General features: G+C 37.2%; 1 protein-coding gene across 4 annotated transcripts in view; it reads right to left on the bottom strand.

Annotated features, from left to right (window-relative positions):
• The window catches only part of LOC110292899 (lysine-specific demethylase 4C), a 159,690-nt gene that overhangs the window by 56,764 nt on the left and 75,737 nt on the right, over nucleotides 1–27,189 (bottom strand). For 3 of the 4 annotated variants that reach the window (XM_021160558.1, XM_029475965.1, XM_029475966.1), the window contains 7 exons: nucleotides 22,280–22,473; nucleotides 19,329–19,564; nucleotides 18,338–18,657; nucleotides 16,199–16,307; nucleotides 9,219–9,400; nucleotides 7,400–7,613; nucleotides 4,586–4,662 (listed from right to left, as the gene is read on the bottom strand). In XM_021160558.1, coding sequence (XP_021016217.1) covers nucleotides 4,586–4,662; nucleotides 7,400–7,613; nucleotides 9,219–9,400; nucleotides 16,199–16,307; nucleotides 18,338–18,657; nucleotides 19,329–19,564; nucleotides 22,280–22,473 — 1,332 coding nt within the window. Of the gene's footprint in view, nucleotides 1–4,585; nucleotides 4,663–7,399; nucleotides 7,614–9,218; nucleotides 9,401–16,198; nucleotides 16,308–18,337; nucleotides 18,658–19,328; nucleotides 19,565–22,279; nucleotides 22,474–27,189 lie in introns of those variants that run through there. The other variant, XR_003836421.1, reaches the window with a different exon arrangement.

The raw sequence follows: 27,189 nt of genomic DNA, 5'->3' as shown, positions 1-27,189 counted from the left end.
ATGATTTACCTACAAATTTCATGACTTTCCTGGCTGTCTAGCTTGCACAAGACCAGAAAATACTATGCAAGCACCCAAGGGAGGGGAGCAATTAGGAGTCCTACCTAGCTACAATGTCGATGAACTATAACAATTACCAGAAGGGCAAGATATGCATATACATGAAGGAACGACAAGCTGCACTCAGATGTGGATGGCAACCAACATTTGAAGTCTATTGGACTTAAGATTCTCTCATTGGGAGGGAAATGATATCTGGAACTGGAAATCTAACCAACTTCTCAGGGCCAGTAAAGTCATAGAATGTAGAAAAAAATCTGCTTACCAACATTTTGCTAGAGCAGCATTCCAAATCTGATATTAATTCCCACAGATATGTGTAGCTACTAACTCTCATCAAAGACATTTCTCTACAGAAAATGAAGTGACCCAGGAAACCATAAATAGACACAATGTAATATGATCATAGGGTCAAGGGAAGCTAAGGCACGATACACAAATCTAAATCATGTCTCCTGCATCTTGGGAAAGACTATGAAGAGGAGGTGGAAAGGTTGTATAAGCTAAGATACTAATAAGTCTGCTGTGAAACAGTCTCTCAGATATGGCTGTATGAACAAGATGGGAATAATGGCAATACCAGTAGACTTATTAACTCAGAACAGAGAGTAACTTCACGAGGTGGCCCACCCTTTAACAAAGGAGGAAAAACACTAGTGACTATTGTGGGGGTGAGAACTAGCTATGCCCAGAGATGTGCCCCCTACTGATCATCACATGAAACGTGGTCAGTCTTGAAACCATAGAAACGCAAGCAAAAGACATCGAAAGACACATTTATGTATGTGTATATATACACATACATATATGTATATAACAACAATATTCAAAGAAAATAGGCTATCAATCTGAGGGTGAGGGACCATGGGAGGACGGGAAGGGAAGTTACCTGGGAGGAGCTGGAAGAAAGAAAAGGAAGAGAGAAAGATGTAATTGTTTTTTTTTAATTTAAAATGATTAAAAATTAAAATATAAGCACACACAAATTTAGGGGCTTTAGGTAGAGCTTAGTGATAAACACTTGATATCCACATAAGAAGCACTAAAGAAATCCAAATGTATAATGACATGAAAATACTACCTACCCTGATTCCATCACTATACATGGTACCCAGAGTTGAAATTATCACATCAACTCTCATACAGCTAAAACAATAAAAGGCGACAACTGATAAAACTGGAAAGGGAGGAGAAGCACACAAAGTTTGGGGAGAAAAGTGGAGTTCTATAGGGCAGGAGTTACAAGGAAAGAAAAGGGACAATGATTTCATCAAAACACAGAAGTATGTTCAAACTGGAAAAAAGTGTACTCTGAAATTCCACTGGCCCATCATCAGCAGGGTAATTTTAAAAAAATGACACAAATGTTGGTAATGATGTGAGGAAAAAGGAAGCCTTATCTTATAGTGGTGGGAATATAAGCAGAGTGGCGAAGCCAGTACTAAAGTCAGCGTAGAAGTTGCTATTCAATCATCAAAATAAATCAGTATCAGAACAAATCCACATCTTTCTAGAGATACATGCAGAACTGTGTTGTATTCTGCTCTATTCATAATGGCCAGCAAATGTGATATCAATATATCAATCAGCTGATGAACAGATGAGGAAAATGTATAAATACACAATGGAATTTTATTCAGTTATAAAGAATAGTGAAATTATGAAACTTTCAGGAATGTGATATACTTAAAAATATGCTAGGGGCTGGAGAGATGGCTCAGCAGTTAAGAGCACTGGCTGCTCTTCCAGAGGTCTTGAGTTCAAATCCCAGCAACCACATGGTGGCTCACAACCATTTGTAATGGGATCTGATGCCCTCTTCTGGTATGTCTGAAAATAGTTACAGTGTACTTAAAATAAATAAGTAGATCTTTTAAAAAAAATTTAAAAATATATAATCATACTAAATGAGGTAACACATACCCAGCACAACAAATGCACATACTTTCTTTCTTGTGCATATTCTGTCTTTTGAATATTTAAATTTGTGTTTTAATCTGAAATGTCTATTGAGGTCTAGAAGCTAGAAAGTGTGCATGAGAGAAGAGAGGGAAAGAAGATTTAAAACAGAGAAAGAGGAAAGTAGAAAACATGGGATCTGAAATTAGGGGGAGGCATAAAGGCTTAAACAAGGAAGGCATGGGCAAGGAGAGGGGATGCTTAACTAAAGGTATGGATGTACAAAAAAGCCTATGGAAACCCACTATTCTGTAAACTGTGCTAGGCTGAGTGACAAAGATCCCCATGGGCTCATGTTTAAATATTTGTCTGCAGTTACTAGAAGTGTTCAGGAAGTACTAGTATATGTCATCTTGTTGAGTAGTTGTGATCTGTTGGAAGAGGTATGCCACTTGGGATAGGCTTTGAGGTTTCAAAAGACAAAGCCAGCCCAGATCTTGCTCTCTCTGCCTCTAACTTGTAGATCATATGTGAACTCTCAGTTACTGCGCCAGCACAATGCCTACCTGATTCCCACCATGGTGGTCATGGACCAACCCTCTAAAAATGGAAGCAAGGCTGAAATTATGCAACTCCTTTTATAAATTGCCTTGGTCATAATGTCACTTTTCAACAATGGGTGGGATTTTTCTTTTGAGTTTGAAAATAGGCAATCTGTTTGTATAGATGATACATCTACTAACAGATAGGAATTATAAAACAAAAATCTCAGTATTAGGTATGAGTACTACACAGAGAGTTAACCATCGGAGAAGCCCTAGAGGAACCCAAAATAACATAGGCTATGGCTTATTCTCAGTTGGCCACAACAACTAGATTATGAGCCCCTTCTCTTGAAAACACAACACATTTTGGTTATAGCACATAAAGATATTAATCTGAAGCTGATTTGAAAACTTGTTCCACACTATTTTTCATAGTACAAGAGATGTTGTGCAGAACACTCAGAAAGAGTCATCACCTGATTTACTCAGCCTTGAATGCTGAATCCAAAAATATTGTTATCATTCAAAATGTACACCTCAGTGTAGTAGTGTAGTGACTGTTGGAGTAATGGCATGTTTTCTGACTTGATTTGAGACTTCTTCCACCAAAAGCAATTTATGTCTAGTATTATAAGCCTGGACAAATGCTAATGGCGGGGGACTGGGGGCAATGAGTTACAATCCTTCTAATCAATCCTACCAAAGCTGTTTTGTTTAAATTGATATACTGTCAAAAATTTCTAAATATTTATGGTCATATCCATTTATTGATACAGTTCTAAACCTTGGTCTGAGAAGCTTCTCTGTGAATTAGCTAACAGTCAGTGAAAATGCTCATAGCTGTTAAGAGTGTGGACAATAAGTGACGTTGTGTGTTCAGTCCTAAGAACATATCTAAATCTACTCAGAGCTCAGTAAACATTGGGATGGAGAGTGTAAGAAGCTTAGCTACAATAAAAAAGTATTAGACAAATTACATTTACTATATGATTGTATAAACCAAGCTAAACATGCTATAGTAACAATCTGTGTTCCTAATACACAAGTCTTACTTTTACATGAGATAGTAGAAGCAATCATAAGAAATAATTACAAATGAAGCTTTGTCATACATAGGCCAGCACTGATATATTATCTGACCTCAGGTGAATTATCGGATTCCTGTGAACTCCTCCAGAGTCTGTCAAAGGAGTTGCACCATTGCTCTTGAATCTAAACATTACTATAGGAAGACAATTCCTCACGAAGTCGACATAAAAGATTTGAGCCACAAACATTTGAGCCACAAAATGCACTGATTCATAATGAACTGTTCAGCAAACGTTAATATTTGAAAATCCAGGCCTATATTAACTCAGAGTATAAGTTCTGTCTACTAAACAATAGTGACTGCTGATCATAAACTGGGCAATATCTGCTGTGAGATCACCAATGATGAACACAGTCCAAGAAGTTGGTAGAGCATGGTTAAATAGAAAATGTATATAGCATGGTAGATTAATGGAATGAAAATCAAAGATAGGTTTAGAGTAAAGTTCCAAGGGCAATTTTATAAATCAATAATTCTGGTTCTTAAATGGAGAATCATTTCTTGTCAAACATTCTGTCTAAAGTTCACAGTGATGAATTCCACTTCATAGAATAGGTATTCTAATCACATTTGTTAAGGTATGAATAGAAGAAAGAATAAATAAAGGAAGATTTCTTGTTAGTTGGAAAACTGCAGACAGATTGTATTGTTTCCTAAAGGATACATCAAGATACCTCCCTTGAGTTTTTATTAGAACATTTATTTGTAAGGATTTAAAAATGTTTTAGAAAATGAAATTAAAAAAATAAAATCTGGAAAGTAAATATGGACGTGATGATCTATGGTGCACATAGGATCTGAAGTAGAATGCCACATAGAAAGTCACCTGAACGTTCTACAGTGGTTACAAAGCCATTATGTAGAACCATCTGAAGAGAAGGGCTACAAGTACATAAGAAACATGTACCCAAATTTATCTTTCCATTAGATTTAGCCATGTCAATAATAGGTGCAAAGAGAAGAGGAATGACATAATACTAAATCTACTTACTGCAGTCCATGCATTTCTCTTGCACCGGGCACACAGCCATCCATCACAGACTTCATGAGAAGGGACACCATAACAACCTATAAAACAACATAATGGATGTACAGATTAAGTCTCTTGCATCTTTAAAGTGTTCACAACCCTGGAAGAAATCCCAGTTCCAGCTACCAGAGGCATGGTGTTCATATGTTCAACTCCTGCATAACCTATTTGTAAGCTCAAGCTAGCCTATATAATTAAGTGAGATAGTTCGAAAATAAAGGAACAAAGAGGGTTGGGTTATAGCTTAGTGTTAGATAGCCTAGCATTAAAAAAGAATTAGGTAAAATATCCAGTTCTTGGGGGTGGGGGGAGGAGACAAAAATGCGTATTTCAAAAACTACAACAACAACAACAACAACTACTACTACTACACAGAACAATGCCTAGAATACCCATCTACATGAGTCTGTGACAAAATACATTTTTTGTTGTTTCCCTGTGTACCCCTAGCTATCCTAGAACTCTCACTGTAGACCAGGCTGGCCTCAAAGTCAGAGATCTTCCTGCCTCTGCCTCCCAAATGCTGGAATTGAAGGTTAATTTTTTAACTATCATGCTACCAATTCCCAAAACATTAAAATATATCTTTTTTGTCTATTTGGGATTTTTCTTACTGCTTCATTACTTTATTAGGATTAATATGTGTATATGATGCGTGTGTGTGCCAGTGTGGATTCATGTTTGTGGATATCAGAGAACATGGTGCTAGGATAAGTAATCTCATTCCATCACAGATTATGATGATGAAACTCTGCAAGTCAGGCTTGCAAAAGCAAGTTTATGTTGTGACTGAGTCATCTAAAAGGCCTATATATTTGGAATCTTCCAGATGAGTTTTCCTTATATAGTATAGTTTGAATGAGATCTTTGCCATAGTTTCTGGAGAACTAGGTCAGGAGGTGCAGCACCACACCAAGCTTAAAAGGACACATATTAATATTATCAGAGACGATATTTGCAAGAATAAAAAATAAATTCCTAAAATGTCGTACTAATAAGTTACAACTCTTAAAACAGGTTGGGGGAATGTTAATCAAGTTTGACTCAAATTTGAGTGATGGGGTAAAGGCTATACAGTCCATGACTAATAATTAAAGTTTGCTTCAATTCAATGTTTGATAGATCCACGCTGGGACTAAATGTGAGGATGGTAGAGGGTGAAAATATGTGTGGTAAATTGCATGATACCAAGATCTTGGCAATATATGTTTTATATTAGCACAAAATAAATGAATAAGCAAATAAATCAATAAATTAACAATCTAGGATGTATAACACCTGCATTTGAGATACTGAGATGGAAAATATGGTATGTTCAAGGTCTGCCTAGCCTACAGAGAAAATTCCTTAGAGAACAGCAAAGGAGGACAGAAAGGCAAGAGGAGAATAAATGGGACAGAAAGCAAATTGGGAGTCAGAAAGAGACACATTATCCTTAATTCCTGAAATAAAAAAAGAGTTTGGAAGAAATAAATGAGCAATTTTAACAAAGAGTTATAATAGAGACAATAACAGAATATAAATAGAATCAATCAAAGAAAATCAAATCAAACAAAATGTTAAATTCAATCATGTCTATGGGATTAATATGGTTAGAGTATATAGCTGGTGACATTAGAAAACAAGACTAAATCCATATTTATTGTCTGGTACTTTGTCTCTTGACTATACATAGTAGGATACTGTATTTAGAAAATAATTGCATTAGCAACCATTGAAACTATGTTAGAGAAAAAAAACAGAAATATGTTAATAAAATGTGATTGAGGGGATGAAAAGATGGTTCACTAGTTTTTGTTCTTCTGGCAGTGGATCCAGGTCTGAATCGCAACACTCACACGGTTGTTCACAACCAGCCATTACTACAGTTCAGAGAACTGAAAGCCCTCTCTGACTTCTCTAGGCATCAGTCACTCATGTGGAATACATATAAACATACCAGCATAATACATATAACAAAAATAAAAAGTCTAAAAACAATGTGTGATTAAAGGCTTGGGATGTGGCTCAGTGGCACAACATAATATTAGCATATATGAGGTCCTTCTTTGGCCCCTACTAATAAAAAACAGAAAGAAACAATGCCACCAAAACAGATAAATGTCATAGAGAAAAATCAGGACTATTGAAATACTTTAAAATTAGAGTTGTAATATATATAAACATACATACATAACCCCCCCACACACACACATATAATATATTTGATTACCTATAAATATATTTGATACTTATCTACCTGTATAAAAGTAGAAAACTTGGAAAGATATAGAACCTAACTATTGTAATGACTATTAATAGGAAAATAGGAACTTCCCTATATTTATGAAGAAAAATATTTAATTCAATACACTAACCCTCAGAACCTACAGAATAACATCCACTTCATAGAAAGTCATAAAAATAGTTTTCAGTCAATACTAGACATTTAGGTTAAATTTCCACAATCATTAGAATATAAAATTTTAAACAAGTGAAGATGCCCCAGTCATGTTTATGGGATTCCTAACAACTGGACTCCTTCCAAATCAAAGGCCCAGGTCTTCTCTTCACTAGTGTTTCATAAAACTGCAAAGGGATGACATTCTATTCATACTCTTAAATGAAACCATTAATAATATCAACAATTAGACTAGAAATGGAGCTCTCCTGGCTATAAGAACCCCAGTACAAAAAACAATGTCAACAAATGAACTGACAGGTTACTCTGAGGTGATTTGTAAGGGCTATATAAAACACTGCAAGTCTAGAGACTGGAAAATCTGATTTATTTACTTGCATGAACCCGCACGAAGCACTTGGCACAGGAAATCAGAAGACTTGTTCCATCTTCTTCAAGGAAGGCATTTGGGGGGGAATATTCTACATTTTCTTCACTATAAATAAAACACATCTCTGGAATAATGGGTTTAGTCTTTCTTCCAGATTGAACCACTTCATTTACTGCTGTCTCCCATCTAGAATCATTTTCTTCTTTGCTGCTATCAGGCTGAAAAATATATCATATCCACGTGAGTGAAAGACACTGGAAGAGATTATCTTTTATCCATTAATCTACTTATGCCAATTTAGCCAACACATTACAACCTCATCTTGTTTTTACAACTTCATCTTGTTGATTTCTTTAATTCAATTGGTAGCATTTCACCAGTGTTCCCACACAGACTCCCATTCAAAGATAAATCAGTAAGTGCTGAGAGTTCATACAAGATTGCAAGAACTTCTTCAAACTGCAGTCTTCCAAAATACCTCAGGAATGCACAACTACTTTTGCTTACATACATCTGTGATCCACATGTAATAGGGTAATGTCTGCTTTGTCTTACTGAAAAATATTATGTGGTTATACCTCAAAGAATATATATATATATATATATATATATATATATATATATATATATATATATATATATAAAATCCTTAGGTTTTCTAGGGTAGCACCAACGAGAAGTACATGCCTCCCACAAAAGTTTGAAATACAGAAGACAGAACTAGCCGACGTGGTCAGATAAAAATAATGTGCCAGACCTGATTGTCATGGAGAAATTACAACTAATAAATTACCTTTATTACTCCCTAGATCTTAAATTAATCAATTTCTAAAATTGTATCCCTTAAAGGGAATATTTTTATTATTGGAAAATATACAGGGAGATAAAAATGCTTAAATACAAATCAATAAAAACAAATATTTAATGACTAGAAGAAAGTAAAACCAAAAGTGAGTAAGCTACTAATTAGAAAGTTAAAAATGTAGAATTTCATCTTCTTTCCAGCTCTGAAATATCATAATTTAATCACTATAATGTGACACTTGAAAAAATTCATATCAAGGGCTGCAGAGGTGGCTCTGTGGTTAAGAGCATTGGCTGCTCTTTCAGAGGACCTGAGTTCAATTCCCAGCATCCACATGGTAACTCACAATCGTATGTAACTACATGAAGTAAAAATAAATAAATAAATAAATAAATGAATGAATAAATAAATAAATAAATAAATAAATGCCAGACTTATGATCTTGAATAAAGTATTCCTTATTATGTCAGAAGAATCACAATTTGAAAATGATGTTTATATTAGTGGGTTTTCTAATATATTGTACCTTAAAGCTCATAATGCAATTTTATACACAGCATTAAAGATCTGTTTCTTATGTGTACTTTGAAGAATACATTCATTCCTGAGTTGAGCTACTGTCAGAATGACATGTATGGAATGATGATAGAAGCATCAGGCACAGTTAGCTGAAAATAGTGAACTGATACCCGGTTTGTAATGAGTCCTGGGCATGCCTTTTGTATGTTTTACATCCAAGGTATGGGCATTGATATTTACATTAGTGGACAGTACTACTTTCAATTTTAGTTAGATACTAGGTGTTTGCTTTTTTCTGTGAAATGTTTTGTTTCTAGGCTTTAAGTTAGAAGTTGTGTGACTTTTAGTAAAAGAATTGGGTTAAAATACAGGTTTCTAAAATGCAATGATAGAAACAAACACTGAAAATAAATAAACAAACAAACAAACAAACCCAACCAAAAGCCCCCAAAGAAGTACAGCAGTAGAAAGACAAATTGATAGTGAAACTCTAAATTACCTTGTAGTACGGCATTAGCAGAGTGCAGATGGCACAGTTTGGCTCCATTTTTGCAACAGTTGCATTGTACTCCTGTTCAGCCATAAAGTTAGGAGACTTTGTCTGCCAAAGGTGGATGAGAGGCTTTGCCCAAGACTCTGTTTCTTCAACTTCTTCGTCAATGCTTAGAACCTCAGGCAACTCTTAGGGGAGAAAACAGGAAAATACAATAAACAGAAGACTCAGAAAAAAATATCACCCGGTAATAGATGTAAATACTCCTAAATATCTGTGATATTAATATCAAATCTTTATGTTGGCTTTTTTAACCTATTTACCAAAACTATATTCTAAAAGAGATAGAAAAAATGTGTTTTTTTAATCATCTTCAAAGATCAGATTAGATCATGGGAATACAAAGCAAGTCCTTTTTGTTGGCTACTTCCTTTCTTCTAGGAAAAATTAGCCAATCCTATTTTAACCTCATCACTTCATATTTTTATCTTCCACTGTAACACTACCCACATAGTTAACAAGTCTCTTGTATTAATATTTTCATTTTCTTTACCTAACATAGTACATAGTTCATAGTTCAGTTAAAGCTTAGTTGAATTTCATTGAATTGATTTTTGGATTCAATAATCCATGGCATTTACAAAAGTAGAAAACAAGGTAGTCGTCACAGAAAAACTGAGTGGGAGAAAAAGGCATGAAAATTAAAATATAAAAGAAGTTAGCTGCAGAAAGAATGGAAGCCAATCCCCATTAGGTCTAAGTGCAAGTGAAAAATCAGGTCATATGTTAGAAAAGCCCTATAATATCCAAATGTAAGCAAAGGTCCTATATAAATAACCTCTGAAGGCCTATAGCTTTGGAGATTTATCTTCTTTCAGTTAACTAGCCAATGCACATTTTCTAGACCACCTTTCTTTTCATTAGTAAAATATCTCTATTTCAATCATTATTCATTAGTTCCTGGTTTTATTTACCTTTTTAAAGATACAATAACCTGTGGTTATAGTGTGGACTCTAATAAATGGCTGCAACAGCTGGAAGAAGACCCAGAATGTAAAATCTATGGCTATTTATTCTAACATTTACCCTCACCTTTCTCTTTTCTGGAATACTTCAAAATGGTGTCAAAGCTCCCCCAAAAGGCCTGAATGACAGCCTATGGGAACAAGATAGACTAGAAGAACTACATTCAGCATTTCCCTTGACTTTCCTTCATGGCTTTTGGATTTCTGGGACTGAGGCTGAGGGTATGCCTGAACCTTCTCTCTTGCCCTCTCCTACTGGGCCTTGAGACAGGACAAAGAAGCAGAAGTTGGTTAATGGCTTCCTGGAAGAAACAATGCTTTAAATGGGAAAACAACTATCCAGGGGCAACTATCTTTAAACTGGAAGGCTTGCAAGGAGCCATCATGATCCAAGTCAAGCTTATGAATACACGGAGACCTAGTCCTCACTGGAGACTTAGGAACTCACATTAGGACTACGTACACTGAAGTTGCCCACCCAACATTTGGACAACTAAAGGCGGCTATGGTTACATGCACCACCAAGATGGTACTTGATATATGAGGAAAGACACTATGTACTAATATAAATAATAATAGTTACATGGCTTGGTGTCTACAACACCAGTGAATCCTCTAACCTTAATCGACCTTTCTCTATTTCTCTCTTCCTAGCTTCCATTTTTCTCAAAGGGCTACTGAGATAATGAGAAGGGCAGACTCGAATGAGGACCTGGCTTAAGCACTGATATAGCTCTTGGCTGATCCCCTCCCTCCCATTCATGCCCTACAGATGATGCATTAATTAATTTTCATTTTTGAGGATTGGTTTTTGTTTTTGCGACACCACCTACCTAAGAAAGACACATAGGAAGAACATAAACTTGGGTGCTACCAAGGAATGAAAATATTCTAAATAGACACTTGTGTTCCCCCTTCCAATTGCTTAGTATCAGCATATTGAAACAATGGACAGAAAGACACTGGAATTCTATTAGGAATCTCATGACCAGAGAAGGAAAATACTGAATCCTGCTGCCAGCCAGAAAATAAGTTTGTCTTTTAAAAGAAATTTCTCATAGCTCAGCAACCTGCCAGACAACCTTATAAGAGAGGTTAGAGTAGAGTCAATGATGGGAAGGACCACGCCTGGACCAGGACTGCTTAGCTATTTCACTCTTTAACTGGGAAAGGAGGACTTGTAGTGAGGTCATGTCACTGCATTTTTCTGTTTTACTTCCCAATGTGTCCACATTGAATCAACTTCTCCTCTCTTGCTTTATATCATTAAACCTTTCTTTACTTGGGACTGTTACAAAGGCTACAACTACAAATGTTTCAGAAAAATACTTAACCTTAAATTCTTGAGACAACTTTAACATAATTCACACATAGTTTTGCAAGTTCTATACACTGAAATCAAGGGATATTCTGTGCTAATTCTCAAGTAGCTGACTTAAAAATAAGCTTCTAGGAAGAAAGTCACATGAAAAAGAGACCCTTCCTTAGAAGGATGTCTAGTACCTTTCCTCCAGGGAAGCCACAACAATAGCAAGCTTTGAGGAAAAGTCATTAAAATTCCCAAATATGTTACATAATTAATTTTAAAAATCTGTCATATAGGTATAATAACTAAAATAGCACAATAGCTTGTGCTACATGAACTAAAATGAGATAAAGAAGGAATTGTAGTAAACATAATGTCTATAATCCTAGCAATTGGAAGGCTGTATCCAGGTGATAAAGTCTCAGCACTGCCTAGATTGCAATACTTTAACTTATATCTAGGAAACAAAAATTAGAACTAATTCATACAGAAATAACATCTAGTATTTCTCTTTATTTCAATTATTCAACTAAAATGCTACTGTACATTATAGAAAGTACTATTGTGGAGAGCCGTGCCACGAGCAATTGCCATTATAAGATGGTGCTGGTCTCCGCTGTGCCTAACTAGTAAACAAGCCTTGTAGGCAGGTGCGAGAGTGAACTCATGCCCCATCTCGTAGTAATGGGGTGATGGGCGAGCAACAAATCAGGAGCTGACACGCCACATCAGGTGCTGAAACGCCATGGCTGAGGGCTATATAAACAACGCCATTTTCCGAGGTCAGGGTCTTCCCTCCTGAAGAAGCAATAAAGCTTTTGCTGCAGAAGAATCCAGTTGTCCGAGTGTGTTCTTGCCGGTGAGAAAGAAAGCTCGGGACATACTATCACTGTGTTCTATTTTCTTACATAAGCATGTGGCACAAAATAAATATAATAAATGGGGCCTTAGAGATGTTCTGACTCCGGTTACTCTCTTGCCCCTCTCTCTTGCACTCTTGCTCCCCTTCTCTCCACCTTCCTTTCCCCCCTCTCTCCACCTTCCCTTCCCACCTCTCTCCATGTGGCCATGGCCAACCTCTACTTCTCGACTCTTCTCCCACTCTCTGCCTTTCTTTGCCTACCCTCTTAGCTCCCCTCCCTGCCATAACAATAAACGCTTTAAAACCATGGACTGCCACTTCTCATCGGGATCCACCATGCTGAAGCAATTAGCAGGTCTTCCCCTGCCTCTCTTCTAATCTCACATGGGAGGCCTCTCTGTTCTCAGCCAAGGTCTCCACCAAGTCAAGCAGCCCGCTGAGCAAGCCAAGAACTCGCCTCCACTTTAGACCCAGCTGGAGCGCTCCTCCTGCCCTTTTCCCTTCAGCCCAGCCAGAGTCGGCCCATGGCCCCCACTCCATTCTCAGCTCTTCCGCAGCATTCAGCCATGTCTGTGGTGCCCAAGAGCTAGAATCTGTCGTTCCTGGCCTCCATGCAGGCCTGGGAACCCCGAGCAAATTTCTGCAGTTCTTCAGGGACCCCAGACTACGCCTTCCCAACCCCAGGAGATGGGTCCGGCTGCTTCTCACAGCCCTGCGGTGTGGGGTCCGTGTATCAGTCAAAACTTCCTTGGTGTTCTTTAATCCACATCTGATGACTAACTTGGGGCAGAACCAGCTAAAACATACCCTCAGCTGGGGACCCACACATAGAGAGAGACCCACATCAGAACTCCAGGTAGCCCAAGATCACGAGTAAGCTGACATAGTTCAAAAGACTAGACCGTCCTCTGATCACCCCCAAGCCCCCACCACCCCACTCCAGGCCATCACCCCACATCCATGTGTTTCAGGCCACCTTCTTCCCTAGGTGGGGACTAGACTCCACTCTCTGCCCTTCCCCCAGCCCTGCAGCAAGGGCTCCTTTCAGAAGGCAGCTCTTGCTCTGAACTCTCTGCTTCCTCTGTCTGCAAGTCAACACACCGTTCCCTGAGGCCGTCTATATGACATATTCTATTCGGCCAGAGGTCTATACTTATTCTTTTGAGCTTTTCTTCAAGGTTGGCCTTTCATCTCCTGCTTTCCAAGAAAACACAAACAGGGAAAACAGGAACCTGTTTGATAGAGCACACAGCTACCTCATAGCAGAGTAGGCCCCTCCCTCCTCCATCTAAGCCCCCCCAAAGAAAAACCACACCTGAGAGAGACCCTTTTTGGGCTTTGTTTAAATGCTTGCTCTTCCTAACGGGGATACCTGAAACAATGCTCAAGCTTTTCAACCTAAAACTTTCTTGCTTCTTTATTTAAAGGTTTACTTTGCTCCCTAGTATTCACGATGAATGTTCAAAATTGTTCAACTTGTTTAAGATTTCTTTTAAGGTTCAAAAGTCACCTAATCTACTTCCAAAGGTCAAATCAACTATACTGATTACCATTATTCAATCCTTAATTAACAACCAGTTTCCTTTTACAGACAAATGGTTACTGCATATGCAGGATGCATAATTAACATGATATTTTGTTCCTCAGCCATCCAAAGCAGACTTAAATGATGCCTTCCAGGACTAAATTCCTCAAACCATTGCTTTTCTAGGACCATAACAGCAGACAGTGATATGCTCCCAAGCAAACCACTGCAGGCTTAACATAAATTATCCACCCTATGCAGACATCCCCCTGTTGGGGTTCTGTTCCTCTGTTATGATTACTCTACAGGTTTATTCCCACAAAAGAAAAGGGCAGTGCCTGCTGCACAGATCCTGTTGAGACAGCTCCATCTTCTGAGACCTGCCTGGGACAACAAAGCTGCCTTCCTCCAGACACCTCATCTGACAGAAGACTCCTGAGACACATGCTGAAATTCAGAGACATGCACTGAGTCCCACAGAGGACAGACTTGGGACCTCCCAGCTACAGATGAACTCTCTTGCCAAAGCCAAATGGCTGCTGAACTTGGGCAAAGTTACATGATAGTAAGGAAAACATGATGTCTATCTAGATTAATCAATTGCTGTTTAAAACTGATGTTATTGCCCTCAAACTGTACTAGCCATGGAACAATAAATTGATTCAATAATCCCTTGCCTTCCCAACACCCACACTTAACCCTCCTTACCACTCTGGCTTAGTTGTGTTACCCCTCTGACCTGTGTTGTGTTTTCTTTTGATACTGCTTCCCCACCCAAAATTTTTACTTCAAATGATACACCCATTCCGGTGACCCCTCCCTTTGAAAAAAGTAAAAGGAGGAGTTATGGGACCGTGAAAGGTAGCCTGTTTTCTGGTCAAGCTAGGTTTAATCCCTGAAGACACAGCAGATTAATCTGCAAGGCAAAAAGAAGTTTGCCACATGCTCCCAGACACTAAATTCTTGACATGAGGCCCCAGCTCCTTAATTCCGTGGCCATCAGTCACATAGGCTGTGACTCCAATCCCACAGTTACCTGGCAACCTCTACTTCTATACTCTTCTTCCTCTCTGCCTTTCTTTCTCTTTCTCTCCTCTTAGCTCCCCTTCCCGCCATGATAATAAACACCTTAAAAAAAAAAACCAAAAACCAGAAACAAAACAAAACAAAACAAAACAGCAAACAAACTAAGAAAAGAAAAGAAAAAAAAAAAAACAAAAACAGAACTGACTGTTCTTCCACAGGTCCTGAGCTCAAGCCTCAAAACCCATATGGCAGCTCAGGACTTTCTGTAGCTCCAAGTCCAGGGGATCAAGCATCTTCACAGAATACACGTGGGCAAATCTCCAACGCAGATAAAATAAAATAAAAATGAAGAGACGTACATGGAAAATAATGCTGACACATATTGTGAGTGTTATTTTATATAAACAAGAACCACTATCCTGTTTTACCTGGACTACATCCTCAAAGACAGGGGACTTTAGTCAATATCCATCAGAAAAGGAGATTCTCAAAGAAGGACTCAAAAAACAAACAAACAAAAACCCAAACAAACAAAAAAACCTACAAAACAACAACAAAACCCTTAGAAATGTAGGAAAGTAGTAAGTAAATATTTAAACACTACACAGACAGAGAGAAAGAGGAACAAGTTAAAGAAGAGAAGTAAATATTATATTGGGATATGTGACCTATAAATCATTTTACATCAAGCCCCATCAGAGTCAAAGAATAACAGAGATTTACCACACACTGCTATGGAGGTATATAAGTGCTGGTTTCTGACTGTAAGGTATTTACATCAATTTAAATGATTCAGGTTAAAAGTGCAAACAGTGCAGAGGGCAGTGTGGCATATGCCTTTAATTCCAGCACCCTGGAGGCAGAGACCAGCCTGGTCTATAGAGTGAGTTCCCGGACATCCAGGGCTACATGAAGAAATCCTATCTTTTTAAAAAAAAAAAAAAACACAAAAGTACTAACAATTCATATATGCCATGACTTGGAGTGATTATTCTAGAAAATTTTCAGGCTATGTCAGGAATGACTTACTTATGGCATGAAACAAAATATTTGCACTAGTATTATTCTTAAAGTATATGAAGCATGACATTATTTCTAAACTTCAATTGCTTTTACCTATAAATTATTTACTACTTATAGTCTCCCAATGATTTGCCCCAGAGTAAAAGTTTCCTCTCTAACTGAAAAACCTTATTACAGTTAATTGCATAAGCCATCTATTACAAAAGACTATACACTCACCTTCATCACTCGCTACCTGCTGCTTCACAAGTGTCATTGGGGATCTGGCCGGAGGCTTACCAAGTGGATGGCGCCAACTCTTAGTAGTTTTTGGCTGTCCTTCGATTATCTGGATATAGAAAAAAAAAAGAAGTAGAAATATCCATAAACAATGTTTGGTTCTTTCGGTTTTTACTTTGTCTGGTCTATGCCTGTATATATGCAGGAGCTTATATTCTACTAGCTCACTGCTTTACATTTTGAAGCAGGGTCTCAAGAGACCTGGAGATCACTTCTTTGACTAGCTTGGGTAACCAGGAAGCTCCAAGGATCCTCCTGTTTCTGCCTCCCAGACTAGTGCAGCCATGTCTAACTTTTCTTCATGATTACACAGCAAGCACGTTATTCACGGAGCTATTTCTTCAGACTCAATAAATATTTGTTTCAGGGAAAAATATATACTTCCAAATGATAACATGGCTTACAAGTTATATCTTATACATATTTAAGAAATGAGCACGTTAAGAAACTTAGACTTACAAGCTAAGGTACAGCTCAGTGGTAGAACACTTACCTAGCATGCACAAAGCCCTGAGTTTTCATCCAGAGTACTACCAGGGTGACATAGGGAGAAAGGCTGAGGGCAGGGGGAAAGAAGGAGAAAGTGAGAGAGGCAGAGTGGGAGAGAAAGGGGAGGTAAAGGAAGAAGGTAGCATTTTTCTAAGAAGTCAATTAATTCTCCTTTAACAAATATTGTTTCATGGAAAACAATTAACAAGGTTTCAAAGATCATTTAATACTATCCCACATCAAGCATTATATACTGTTAAAATGATGAAAAACTGTTAAGTTGTATCACCTTTCATATATTAATACTTGGCAAGTGATCCAGCTTTAATTCTCTCAGAGAAGAAAATTTAGCCAAGTGATAAAGAGGACCTTTCCTTCCATAGAGTAATGAGCCATGAGTTCAATAGGAAAATATTATTTTTAAATAAAACATTCTGTTATTTGGAAACCATTAAATTGTGAAAGATATTTTTAAGCCCATAGGAGATACTCTACCTTTTTACTTTTAATACTTTTGAGATAATATTTGTTACATATTTCTGTAGAATATACAATGATATAAAAAATGATTAAGTGCATTGATCAAATTATTGAATTATATTTAATATACTTTAAGATGACTAAGAAATAAACTATTTAAAATTACTCTTTTTATAATGTGCTTTGTTACTAAAGGATATGAAAAGACTCATAGTAGGTTTAGTAAAATGGGATTAAGTGAAATTGTTACTCAGGTCAGCAGACAGCTCGGCTGCCATTTCCAATGAGAGAGAAGCTTCTTAAGTCCCTGGTGAGGGACTCAGAATGGTAGCACAGCATTAGCTCGCCCGGCCCATTCCTAATCTAGGGAATGTTCAGTATGTAAGCATAAAATTATAACACTAAACAAGAACAATGGAGAAATACAGAGAGGAGGCTGTAGCCACAAAACCAGCATGGGAAACTTAACTTTTCTGAGAGGCAAAAGGTTTGTGGGAATAAACGTGACATAAGTATAGCTCTAATATTCTGAGTAAGAAGAGTCAAAGGAAACACGGATCATGTAGCCATGATGTTAAGACCAAGACTATATGAAACTGACTTAAATACTTTCTACTGTCAGTAGGGCAGTGCCCAAGAGACAACTGAGCTCAGCCTGGATAACGCTGCTTGTTATGGGGACGTTCTGAACCATGACTGCCTGAATGTCAACATGACTAAGATTTCAAAATACAGTTCATTAAGTAGTAGTATTTGGGAAGAGCAGTTAATGAGTATCAATTAGCTCTCTGGGTACTATTGGCACTGAAGCCTGCATTATTTCCAAATACAGATGTTGCTTATTTTAAAGTATAAAGTGGAAAAAAATCAGACTTTAATAGTAGCCAAAAGGGTTTGTATTAATGAATTAAAATGTAAGCCAGAATAGTATTTCCATGCCAAAATCATATTCCACTGATGAAATACAATTAAAATTCAAAAATGTAAATACTATTGATTTTTGCCCTAAAGCAAGATTTCAGGAGGTAATAAACTATATTCATAAAGCATCGTTATTACCATATAGGCCACAATTCAATGAACACAGCAGAATTACAAAATGACATGTACCTTAGGAATGTTCAGCCCATTTCTCTCTTCACTAAGAGCTTCTGGGATTTCCCCAGGCCCAAGGTTACTTCCATGGCCCTCTTTATCATTTTCTTCTCCCTCTGTCAATACTTTCTTACTTTCTGGCAGGGGGGAAGATATCTTGGGCGATTCAAGCTGTAGAATTTTAAGTAGATGTGACTCTTTGCCTGTTATATGGCCATGAGGAAGTGGTATGCAGTCAGCACCCTCCTTCTGCTGAGATGGTGAAATTACAGCACTGACTCTGTCGTCTTCTGGTGAGATTTCAGCTGTTACTGATGAACTTATGTAACCTTTCCCTAAGAAGCAAACAAAAAACTCATAGTAAGTATTGCATTACTACTGAGTACAATGATTGAGCAATTACAAAGTAATTACTGATTTTATATTTTATTTTAATTTAATTTGAATTGAGCCCCACCATGTGTTTTCTTTCATTGGTGATTTAGTCCCAGGGAGCTCTGGGTTAGTTCATATTGTTGTTCCTCCTATGGGGCTGCAAACCCCTTCAGCTCCTTGGGTACTTTCTCTAGCTGTTCCATTGGTGGCCCTGCGCTCCATCCAATGGCTGGCTGTGAGCATCCACATTTGCCAGGCATTGGCAGAGCCTCTCAGGAGACAGCTATATCAGGCTCCTGCCTTAAAATGAAGTCAAAGCAAGGTATTTGAACAGAATTGTCTGTAACTTAGTTTCTTTTCGTACATTATAAGCTGAATTTCTCTAAAACTTTCTGCTCTTAGATCTCGTCATGTTTAATTAAACCACAAGTATTCTACCAGACATTTATTTTAGAATTCTATTACACATAAGAGCTGTGTACCTTATTGTGTAGCATTCCCTTTCCTCACAGGTGAATCATCTGTAAGTTTATATACTCATTGACAAGCTGAGTAGTCAGTGAGATAGCTTGGTGAGTCAGATTACTGAGCTCCCTAGTCACATGTCACAGACAACCAGCTATTTTCTTACCCGAGAGCTTGGTGTCGTTCAGTAAGCTTTGATCCGCTTGTATCCTGGTATCCGAAGCTTCTTTTGCTGAAGATTCTTCTAATTTTCCCAGCTTTAATGCTTTTTCTGGCTTTTCAGTGACTTTGAGGTGCCTAGGGCCCACGGCAGGGTTTGCACCCTCTTCCCCACTAAACTCAGCAAATTCCTCATCTTCTTCAGGTTTAAGCCTTTTACAAAGTGGCTTATTGCCCTGTAAGCTATTAAAAGCAGGATGCTGGTCAGAGCAAAAAGTTCAAAACAAATAATATACAGCAATACAAATGCTATTATGTACTTATATCAAGAAAAACTTATTTAATTTTTACAATTAATAAAGTCTGAAGTTAAAACGATAATGGCTAATGTCAGCTTTCAATCAACTTCATAACAACTGAATCTGCATACTATAAGTTTATGATGATAGCTGAGTAATGGTACTCCACTGTGTAAATGAACCACATTTTCTGTATTCATTCCTCTGTTGATGGACATCTGGGTTGTTTACAGCTTCTGACTATGTTATATGTTGAAGCATCTTCTGGGTATATGCCCAGGAGTGGTATAGCTGGGTCCTCAGGTAGTACTATGTTCAATTTTCCGAGGAAATGTTCTGATGACTAAAAGGTCATCAGCAATCACTTTAAGCCACCGACTAAAAAAACAAATATACTCCTGAATATTAGCATTTATAAGAAATGAGAAAAGTACTCTGATAAAACACTGGCAATCTGAGTATCATAGATACATGTTGTTGGCATTCCTTCTATGCTATGCCCAGCAGTTACCTAGCAACAGGCAGGTAGGTATGGCTTGCTGTAAAAGGGAATGTTTGCCCCCCTCCCTTCCTCCTCCCCTTCCCCCCCTCTCTGACTCTCTCACTCCCCCTACTCTCCCTCTCTTCCCTCCCTCCTCCCCCTTTCTCTCCAAGTTTTCCTGACTAGCCTCTTCTCTTTATACCCTGCCTCCCTAACCTATCCTCTTTCAATGTCCTCAGAATAAAGTCTATTCTATACTACACCAGTCCTATGGCTGGCACCTCAGGGAGAAGGATGCCTCAGCATGGGCCTGCTAAGATACCCCCTCCCACCACTCCATACCTCGCTCTATAGAACATATCCTTATCGCATGTACTCTTATCAAGTTAAAAACCTTGGAGACTTTAGCAGCTACATCAAGTCATGAACATTTAGACTGGTGTGTCTCCTGAATGACTCTAGTGGTGTTGATTTCTTAAATAATCAATCTCTAAATGCATTTAGTCAGTCAGTTACACATTTTGAGACAACACTTATACACGTGCAAATACGCAAAGCATGACAACCATTTCCCTCACATAAAACACTATTGTAGCTTTCAGATCCTGTAGAATGGGAGTTATAGATAGTTGTTAGCTGTGGCACATATGCTGAGAACTTGAGTTATCTAGAAGATCATTCAGTGGTTTTAAGATGGCTCTCCCGCTCCATTGTAAGACTTTTAAATTCATATTGTCTGTTAAAACACTGCATTTGATCATTCAAATTTTTACAAACACTATTTTGAAATTCCTTGCTCTATACTACAACCGAAATATTATTATTCTTAGATTAGTTAATGACTAGTCCTGTTTTATGTGTGTGTGTGTGTATATACACACACGACAGAGCTAATCAATAGATAATAAATATAATATATAATATCTATTATATAATACATATATAATATCCATACTAAGTTCTAGGATAACCACAACATAATGAAAACCTTATCTTAAAAAAAAAACAAAACAAAACAAAACAAAAAAACAACGGGGGGGGGGGGGATTGTGGCAAAAAGAAACTATGTACCATTCCATGTTTGGAAATTTCTCCTGCTCACAACCAGTCTAAACAACAAAAAATAAATTCAAGTGGTAGGGAGAACAAATTGAGTATTATACTCTGAGCAAAATTTTAAAATTATAGTATTATTACAGAATAAACAGAAGTGCCATAGATCTAAATGTAAGATATTAAATACATGTAGATATTAAAAATTGTGCTATAGAAAATAATTTGATTATATAAAAATCATTCACTTACCTGGACAATCAATTGTTAATAAGGCATAGACTCATTTTGAATGAGGTACATACTATTTTTATAATATACATAATAAATACATATGTAAGAATATACATAAAATCTTAAAATGGATGCTCTTTGGATAATTAGGTTATGAGTGATTTGGATTCACTGGATATTTTTTCCTGAATTTATAAAATTTTAGCAATTCTCAAATATTACTTTTATAAACCAAAGGAATAACAAGAAATATTAAAAAGAAAGTTGGAATAAAAATTCCAAATTACGAGCTATTACATTAGCCTAAGGACCTGAGCCATAGATAAGATATATTCAAAGGATTTTAAAAAGGATTTTTGACAAAGTCAAGAAAGCTTGTGACAAAGATCACAAAAGTGGACCAGAGGTAAAGTTTACAAAGACCACAATGGACAGAATTAACACATTTCCTTTGAGTCTTAGAAAAGAATAAACACCAACTGAATAAAGTGCCACAGCATAAGTATCCATGTGAAAAAAAAGGAAGGAAATTATTATGAAAATGTCTTAAAATAGTAGCACATAAAATTTGGAAATCAAGTAACTGAAGTTGTTTGAAATATGGTGAATAATGTCAACAACAAATACATGTTTAAGATTAATGAGAAAACTCTAAAATGTTCCATGCTGTTCTACTCACTGTGTATATCAATCTCAGGAGTACTTTGCATATCTGACTACCGATTCCTAAATTCTAAAACACCGACTCAAAAGCTAAACATACAAAATTTCAGTAATATGCTATGTAAAGGTCTAACTAATAGGAACAAAAAATAAAGGAATAGTCCTTGAGAACATTTGGTTCCATTTCATACAAGAATATACTACAGCAGGATGTGATGGGCTTCTTACCTCTTGGGAGGCTTTCTTAATTTTTTCTTCCTCTGTAGCCATGTTTTTACTTCTGGAGTAGATTCTGGAGTGGGCTTTGTATGGTCAATAGTATATATATCCTTTCCTTGTTTCCAAATCTGGTATCTATCTGGCTGAAATTTCTTCACAAATATATCCATTGATATCTTCACCATGTCATTCCGACAAGTGCACTGAAATGCAATAAAACCAACAATGAAATATTTTGTGAATTATATAACATAGGTAGAATACGAATGCTTAATGAAAATATAAATGAGAATAATGTTTACATCTACAAAAAAAAAACTCAAAGGAAACTTAGAAATGAGAAATACTTTTAAATATAGTCTGTACCACTTAAGTATGAATATAGTATTCATACTTAAATATAGTATGAACCACTTAAGAATAAGTTATAGGGGGCTGGCGAGATGGCTCAGTGGTTGAGAGCGTCGACTGCTCTTCCAAAGGTCCCGAGTTCAAATCCCAGCAACCACATGGTGGCTCACAACCATCCATAACGAGATCTGACTCCCTCTTCTGGTGTGTCTGAAGACAACTACAGTGTACTTACATATAATAAATAAATAAATCTTAAAAAAAAAAAAAAAGAATAAGTTATAGAGAAGAATGAGTATTTCTTCAAAGGTTGTCCAGCAAACGAAACGTTATTCTACTATCACAGATATCCATCAAAATCTGTAGTAGAGCAAGTAGTGTTTGTATGAAATGATTACTATCCCAGATATGCAACAAAATTCCAAAGTATCAATACTATATAGAATGTTTGTGCCAATTTAGGTATGTTCTGAACATCACCAAAGATCCACTGTAATTAGACGTTCCGTACAAATGGAAAGAATATTGATAGGTGAGGCCTAATAAATGGTTTTTAATTCACTGGATGCAGGAAATAGTTCTTATAGTAGTTTGCTATATGTGAACATCTGTAAAATTTCTTGTTTTTTTGCTTTTTTTGTTTAAGTCAGAGCGAGATTTATTTCATAGTATCAGAAGTTTGCATCCATGGGTGCTTGGTCCCACTGTTTGGGAAGGCTGAGACAGTATACAGCTCCCCACACACACACACACACACAGCAGCCAGGAAACAGAGAGAGGGGACAAGTTCAGACCTCCAGTGTTCTTCAAGGGCAAGACCTCAATAGCCTGCTTCTTCCATTTTGGCCCCACCTTCCTACCTTCACAGCTTGTCCCAATGCCAGCATCTGCTGGAATAACTGGTATAACTTTTTTTTAATTAGATGTTTTCTTTATTTTCATTTCAAATGTTATCCCTTCCTCCTTTCCCCTCAGAAATCCTCCGATCCCATCCCCTCTCTCCCTGCTCACCAACGTACCCCCTTCCCTGACCTGTCATTCCCCTACACTAGGGTACAGAGCCTTCACAGGACCAAGGGCCTCTCCTCCCACTGATGTCCGACAAGGCCATCGTCTGCTACATATGCAGCTGGAGCCATGAGGCCCTCAATGTGTACTCTTTGGTTGGTGGTTTAGTCCCTAGGAGCTCTGGTACTGTTATTCCTCCTATGAGGCTGCAAACCCCTTCAGCTCCTTGGATTCTTTCTCTAGCTCCTCCATTGGGGACCCTGTGCTCAGCCCAATGTTTGGCTGAGAGCATCCACCTCTGTATTCTTACTTGTTCATATGCAAAGCATTGCATGAAAGGAGCAAACCAGCCAGGTGTAGTGGCGCACACCTTTAATCCCAGCACTTGGGAAGCAGAGGCAGGCAGATTTCTGAGTTTGAGGCCAGCCTGGTCCACAGAAGTTTGCCACAACATTTGGTTTACTGAAGCTCTTGTACAAGAATTGCAAAATTTACAACTATCACTGGCCAACAAGAGGGACACCCAGGCAGAACCCTGAGGAGTCCTCCGAAAATGACACTGGGCTCCCTGAAGCTTTGAAAGCCTTGAAGAGGCTCACACCCTCTTCTGGGTACCAAAGCAGAGATGGCATGTCACAGGATTTCTGACTCCCTAGTACAAGCTCCTTTTGTTGGGGAAGCAGGTGTTGGATTTTTATGTTTATTGATCGTACACTAATAATAAAGCCTGCTATTCATAAAATGAAAAAAAAAAAAAGGACCAAACATACATAGTAGAAAAAGATAAAAGGCTAAAAGGATTGAGAATTTCAGATGAAGTTATTTTGGACTTAGAAGGCAATTCCCATGAATACACATTGATCAGTCATACCTTATACTCTTTCTATAAAAACTTCACCCACTTTAATTAGGTTGAGCCCAGCAGTGTTTGCACCAAGCAATGGTACAGTAACAGGCTCAAGGATTTAGCTGCGATAACCTAGTAATTCCTTACATAGCTAGTCACAGAACATGTGATTTAAAAATTGTTGGTACAATTATCACATGCATATAAACTAACTCCAACTTTAATTTCCACTGGCGAATTTCCCCTAATAGAGCTCTAAATTTTTGTTTTGTATTTTTGGAAGCAGGCTATATAGACAAGTAACCCACTATAAGCAGAAACTCCCAATCTTAGAAAGCCCTGTCACTAAGGAACTATTTCTATGATAGATGTGAGTTACTATATGTAGCTAGATTTTTAATATTAATAGAGATAAATGATATTTCATAACATTTATGTCAGATTAAGCCAACTTCATAAACTACATATAGGAATTCTACAGCTATGAATAATACTAAGTTGCTTCATAATTTCATACCCTTGCAGCTCCCCAAGCCGTACACACTGAGTATGACATGATCTGTTGTTAAACCTGCCAGTAAAGTATCCACTGCATCCGTTACTTCTCCCAACATTGCTGTAGTTTCAAACAGACCTTGGATTTTGGCAAAACAAATATAAAGAGCTTCTCTAACTATACCATTTCTAAACAATCTACTGTCACAGAAATTACTTTAACTTCTCTCAAATATGATCTTAAATTTTCAGCACTGTTTTAACTTTAGAATAAAGTGTGGTTCTTCATGTCTAACACTCAGCACTTCCAATATATGACTCCAACAATGACACTGTCATATTTCCTTGTCATAGAGATCAATGTGCCTAACTGTCTTCAATACAAGTCACTGAGCATATCAATAATAGTATCTGCAGTCAGAAGAAAACAAATGAAAGAGCTAGAAAGCAATTTGAGAAAGAAACACTGTAACTTAGGGGAAAGTCTATATTCATCTCCTCTGAACTGATGCACTGCTTCCTAAAGAGAGAGAGAGAGAGAGAGAGAGAGAGAGAGAGAGAGAGAGAGAAGTTGCTAAGACACAAGAAGTAAGCAAACTTACAAGGCTCAGAAAATTATCACAAGGCTCATCCAATAAGTTACAAAAGCAGTAACCAAGTAACCAAGGAGAGGAACTGCTCCTACTGACCCAGTTTCTAGCAACTTACACAAGAAGCCTTAAGGAAGAAGCCTTCAGGGGTTGCATCCCCAAGGCTGGGATGAGTTGGCTGATAAGTTGCCAATGAGTCACCTATACTCCTGTAGACAGTCCAAAGAAAATCACTTGTTCACTATACTGGCCTTGGATGAAATCATTTCCTTGCTCTGTTCTAGTACTAGGAATGGTACCTCATACCTATAATTCCATCACTCACGGGGTAAAGGTCTAGGTAAAAATTCAAGCCTGGGGATCACAAGATAAAGGTTAACCTCAACTACACAGGTAGTTCAAGGACAGCCTGGAATATATAAGACCATGGGCCTAAATAAACAAATAAATACTTAATTTAATAAAAAGAAGTAGAGGTGCATTTCAATAGTAGCAGGATTCTAAGCCTTCACTAAATACATTCATTCTCAGGTCAGAAATACAAACCCCATTCAGAAAATGGACAAGTTCCTGTACAGACTCATTACCCTCAAATTCCTTCATGTAGAGCTCTGTCAGAAATTCTAGGAAAAAATAATTGATGTGTTTGAATTCTCAACATTAACCTTCTTGAAGCTTGGACAGAAAACAATTATTGATCAAGTCTTACCATGAATATTCAGCAGAGATCTTCTATAGTTCAATTCTTAGTATTATCACTGGCATTATACATTAATATCCAATTTTCATTCTAATTCTCAAAGAATTAAGTTACATATGTCAAAATAATTTACTAAGATTGAACAGTTTTAGAATCTTGAGCAGTAAATGACACAGAATTAGTTAGGCACTTACAGTAGATAAATACAGTGAGCAGGCCCAGGTATGGGAGATGTCAAATATTTCCATAATGAAGCAGTGGGGACTGGCGAGAATGCACTTGCTTTGAAAAATCCATACTCTCTGTTACCTACTGTAAAGTCATGGAAGTTTTCAATTTTTATGTCACGTTATTCTGTGAATATTTTGATCTAATATGCACTTACTATATAATATTTTGTACTGACTTCTGAAACATAAGACTTAAAAATAACACTTTAAAACATATTAAGTCAAAAGCAGCAGAGATAAAACTATTCTGAGAGTGATCAAGGGAAGACAGAAGCAGAGACAGCATTAATATATAGAAAAGAAAGCAAAATTTAAAAAGATAGATTTCAAGTAACAAAACTACTATCTATCGTGTGTGTGTGTGTGTGTGTGTGTGTGTGTGTGTGTGTGTGTGTATAAATAAAAGAGTTTTATAGGCCTCCTAAATCTCAGAATATAAAGATGCTGGTCACACAAACCCAAACATACAATCACATACATGTGCATTCATACACACACACACACACACACACACACACACACACACACATATATATATATATATATATACACACACACAAAGCATACTTATTTACATCACATACATATACATATGAACAAACAAGTAAATATACATACAAACACAAAAGTGTGTGCACACACACACATACACAAAATCTTATACACACATATATATACATCCCCAAAACACTATATTT

The sequence above is a fragment of the Mus caroli genome, chromosome 4 (genome assembly GCF_900094665.2).
Source record: "Mus caroli chromosome 4, CAROLI_EIJ_v1.1, whole genome shotgun sequence".
NCBI classification, from domain to species: domain Eukaryota; kingdom Metazoa; phylum Chordata; class Mammalia; order Rodentia; family Muridae; genus Mus; species Mus caroli.
The sequence above is the reverse complement of the archived record's forward strand: the minus strand, read 5'-3'. Positions and strand labels throughout refer to the sequence as shown.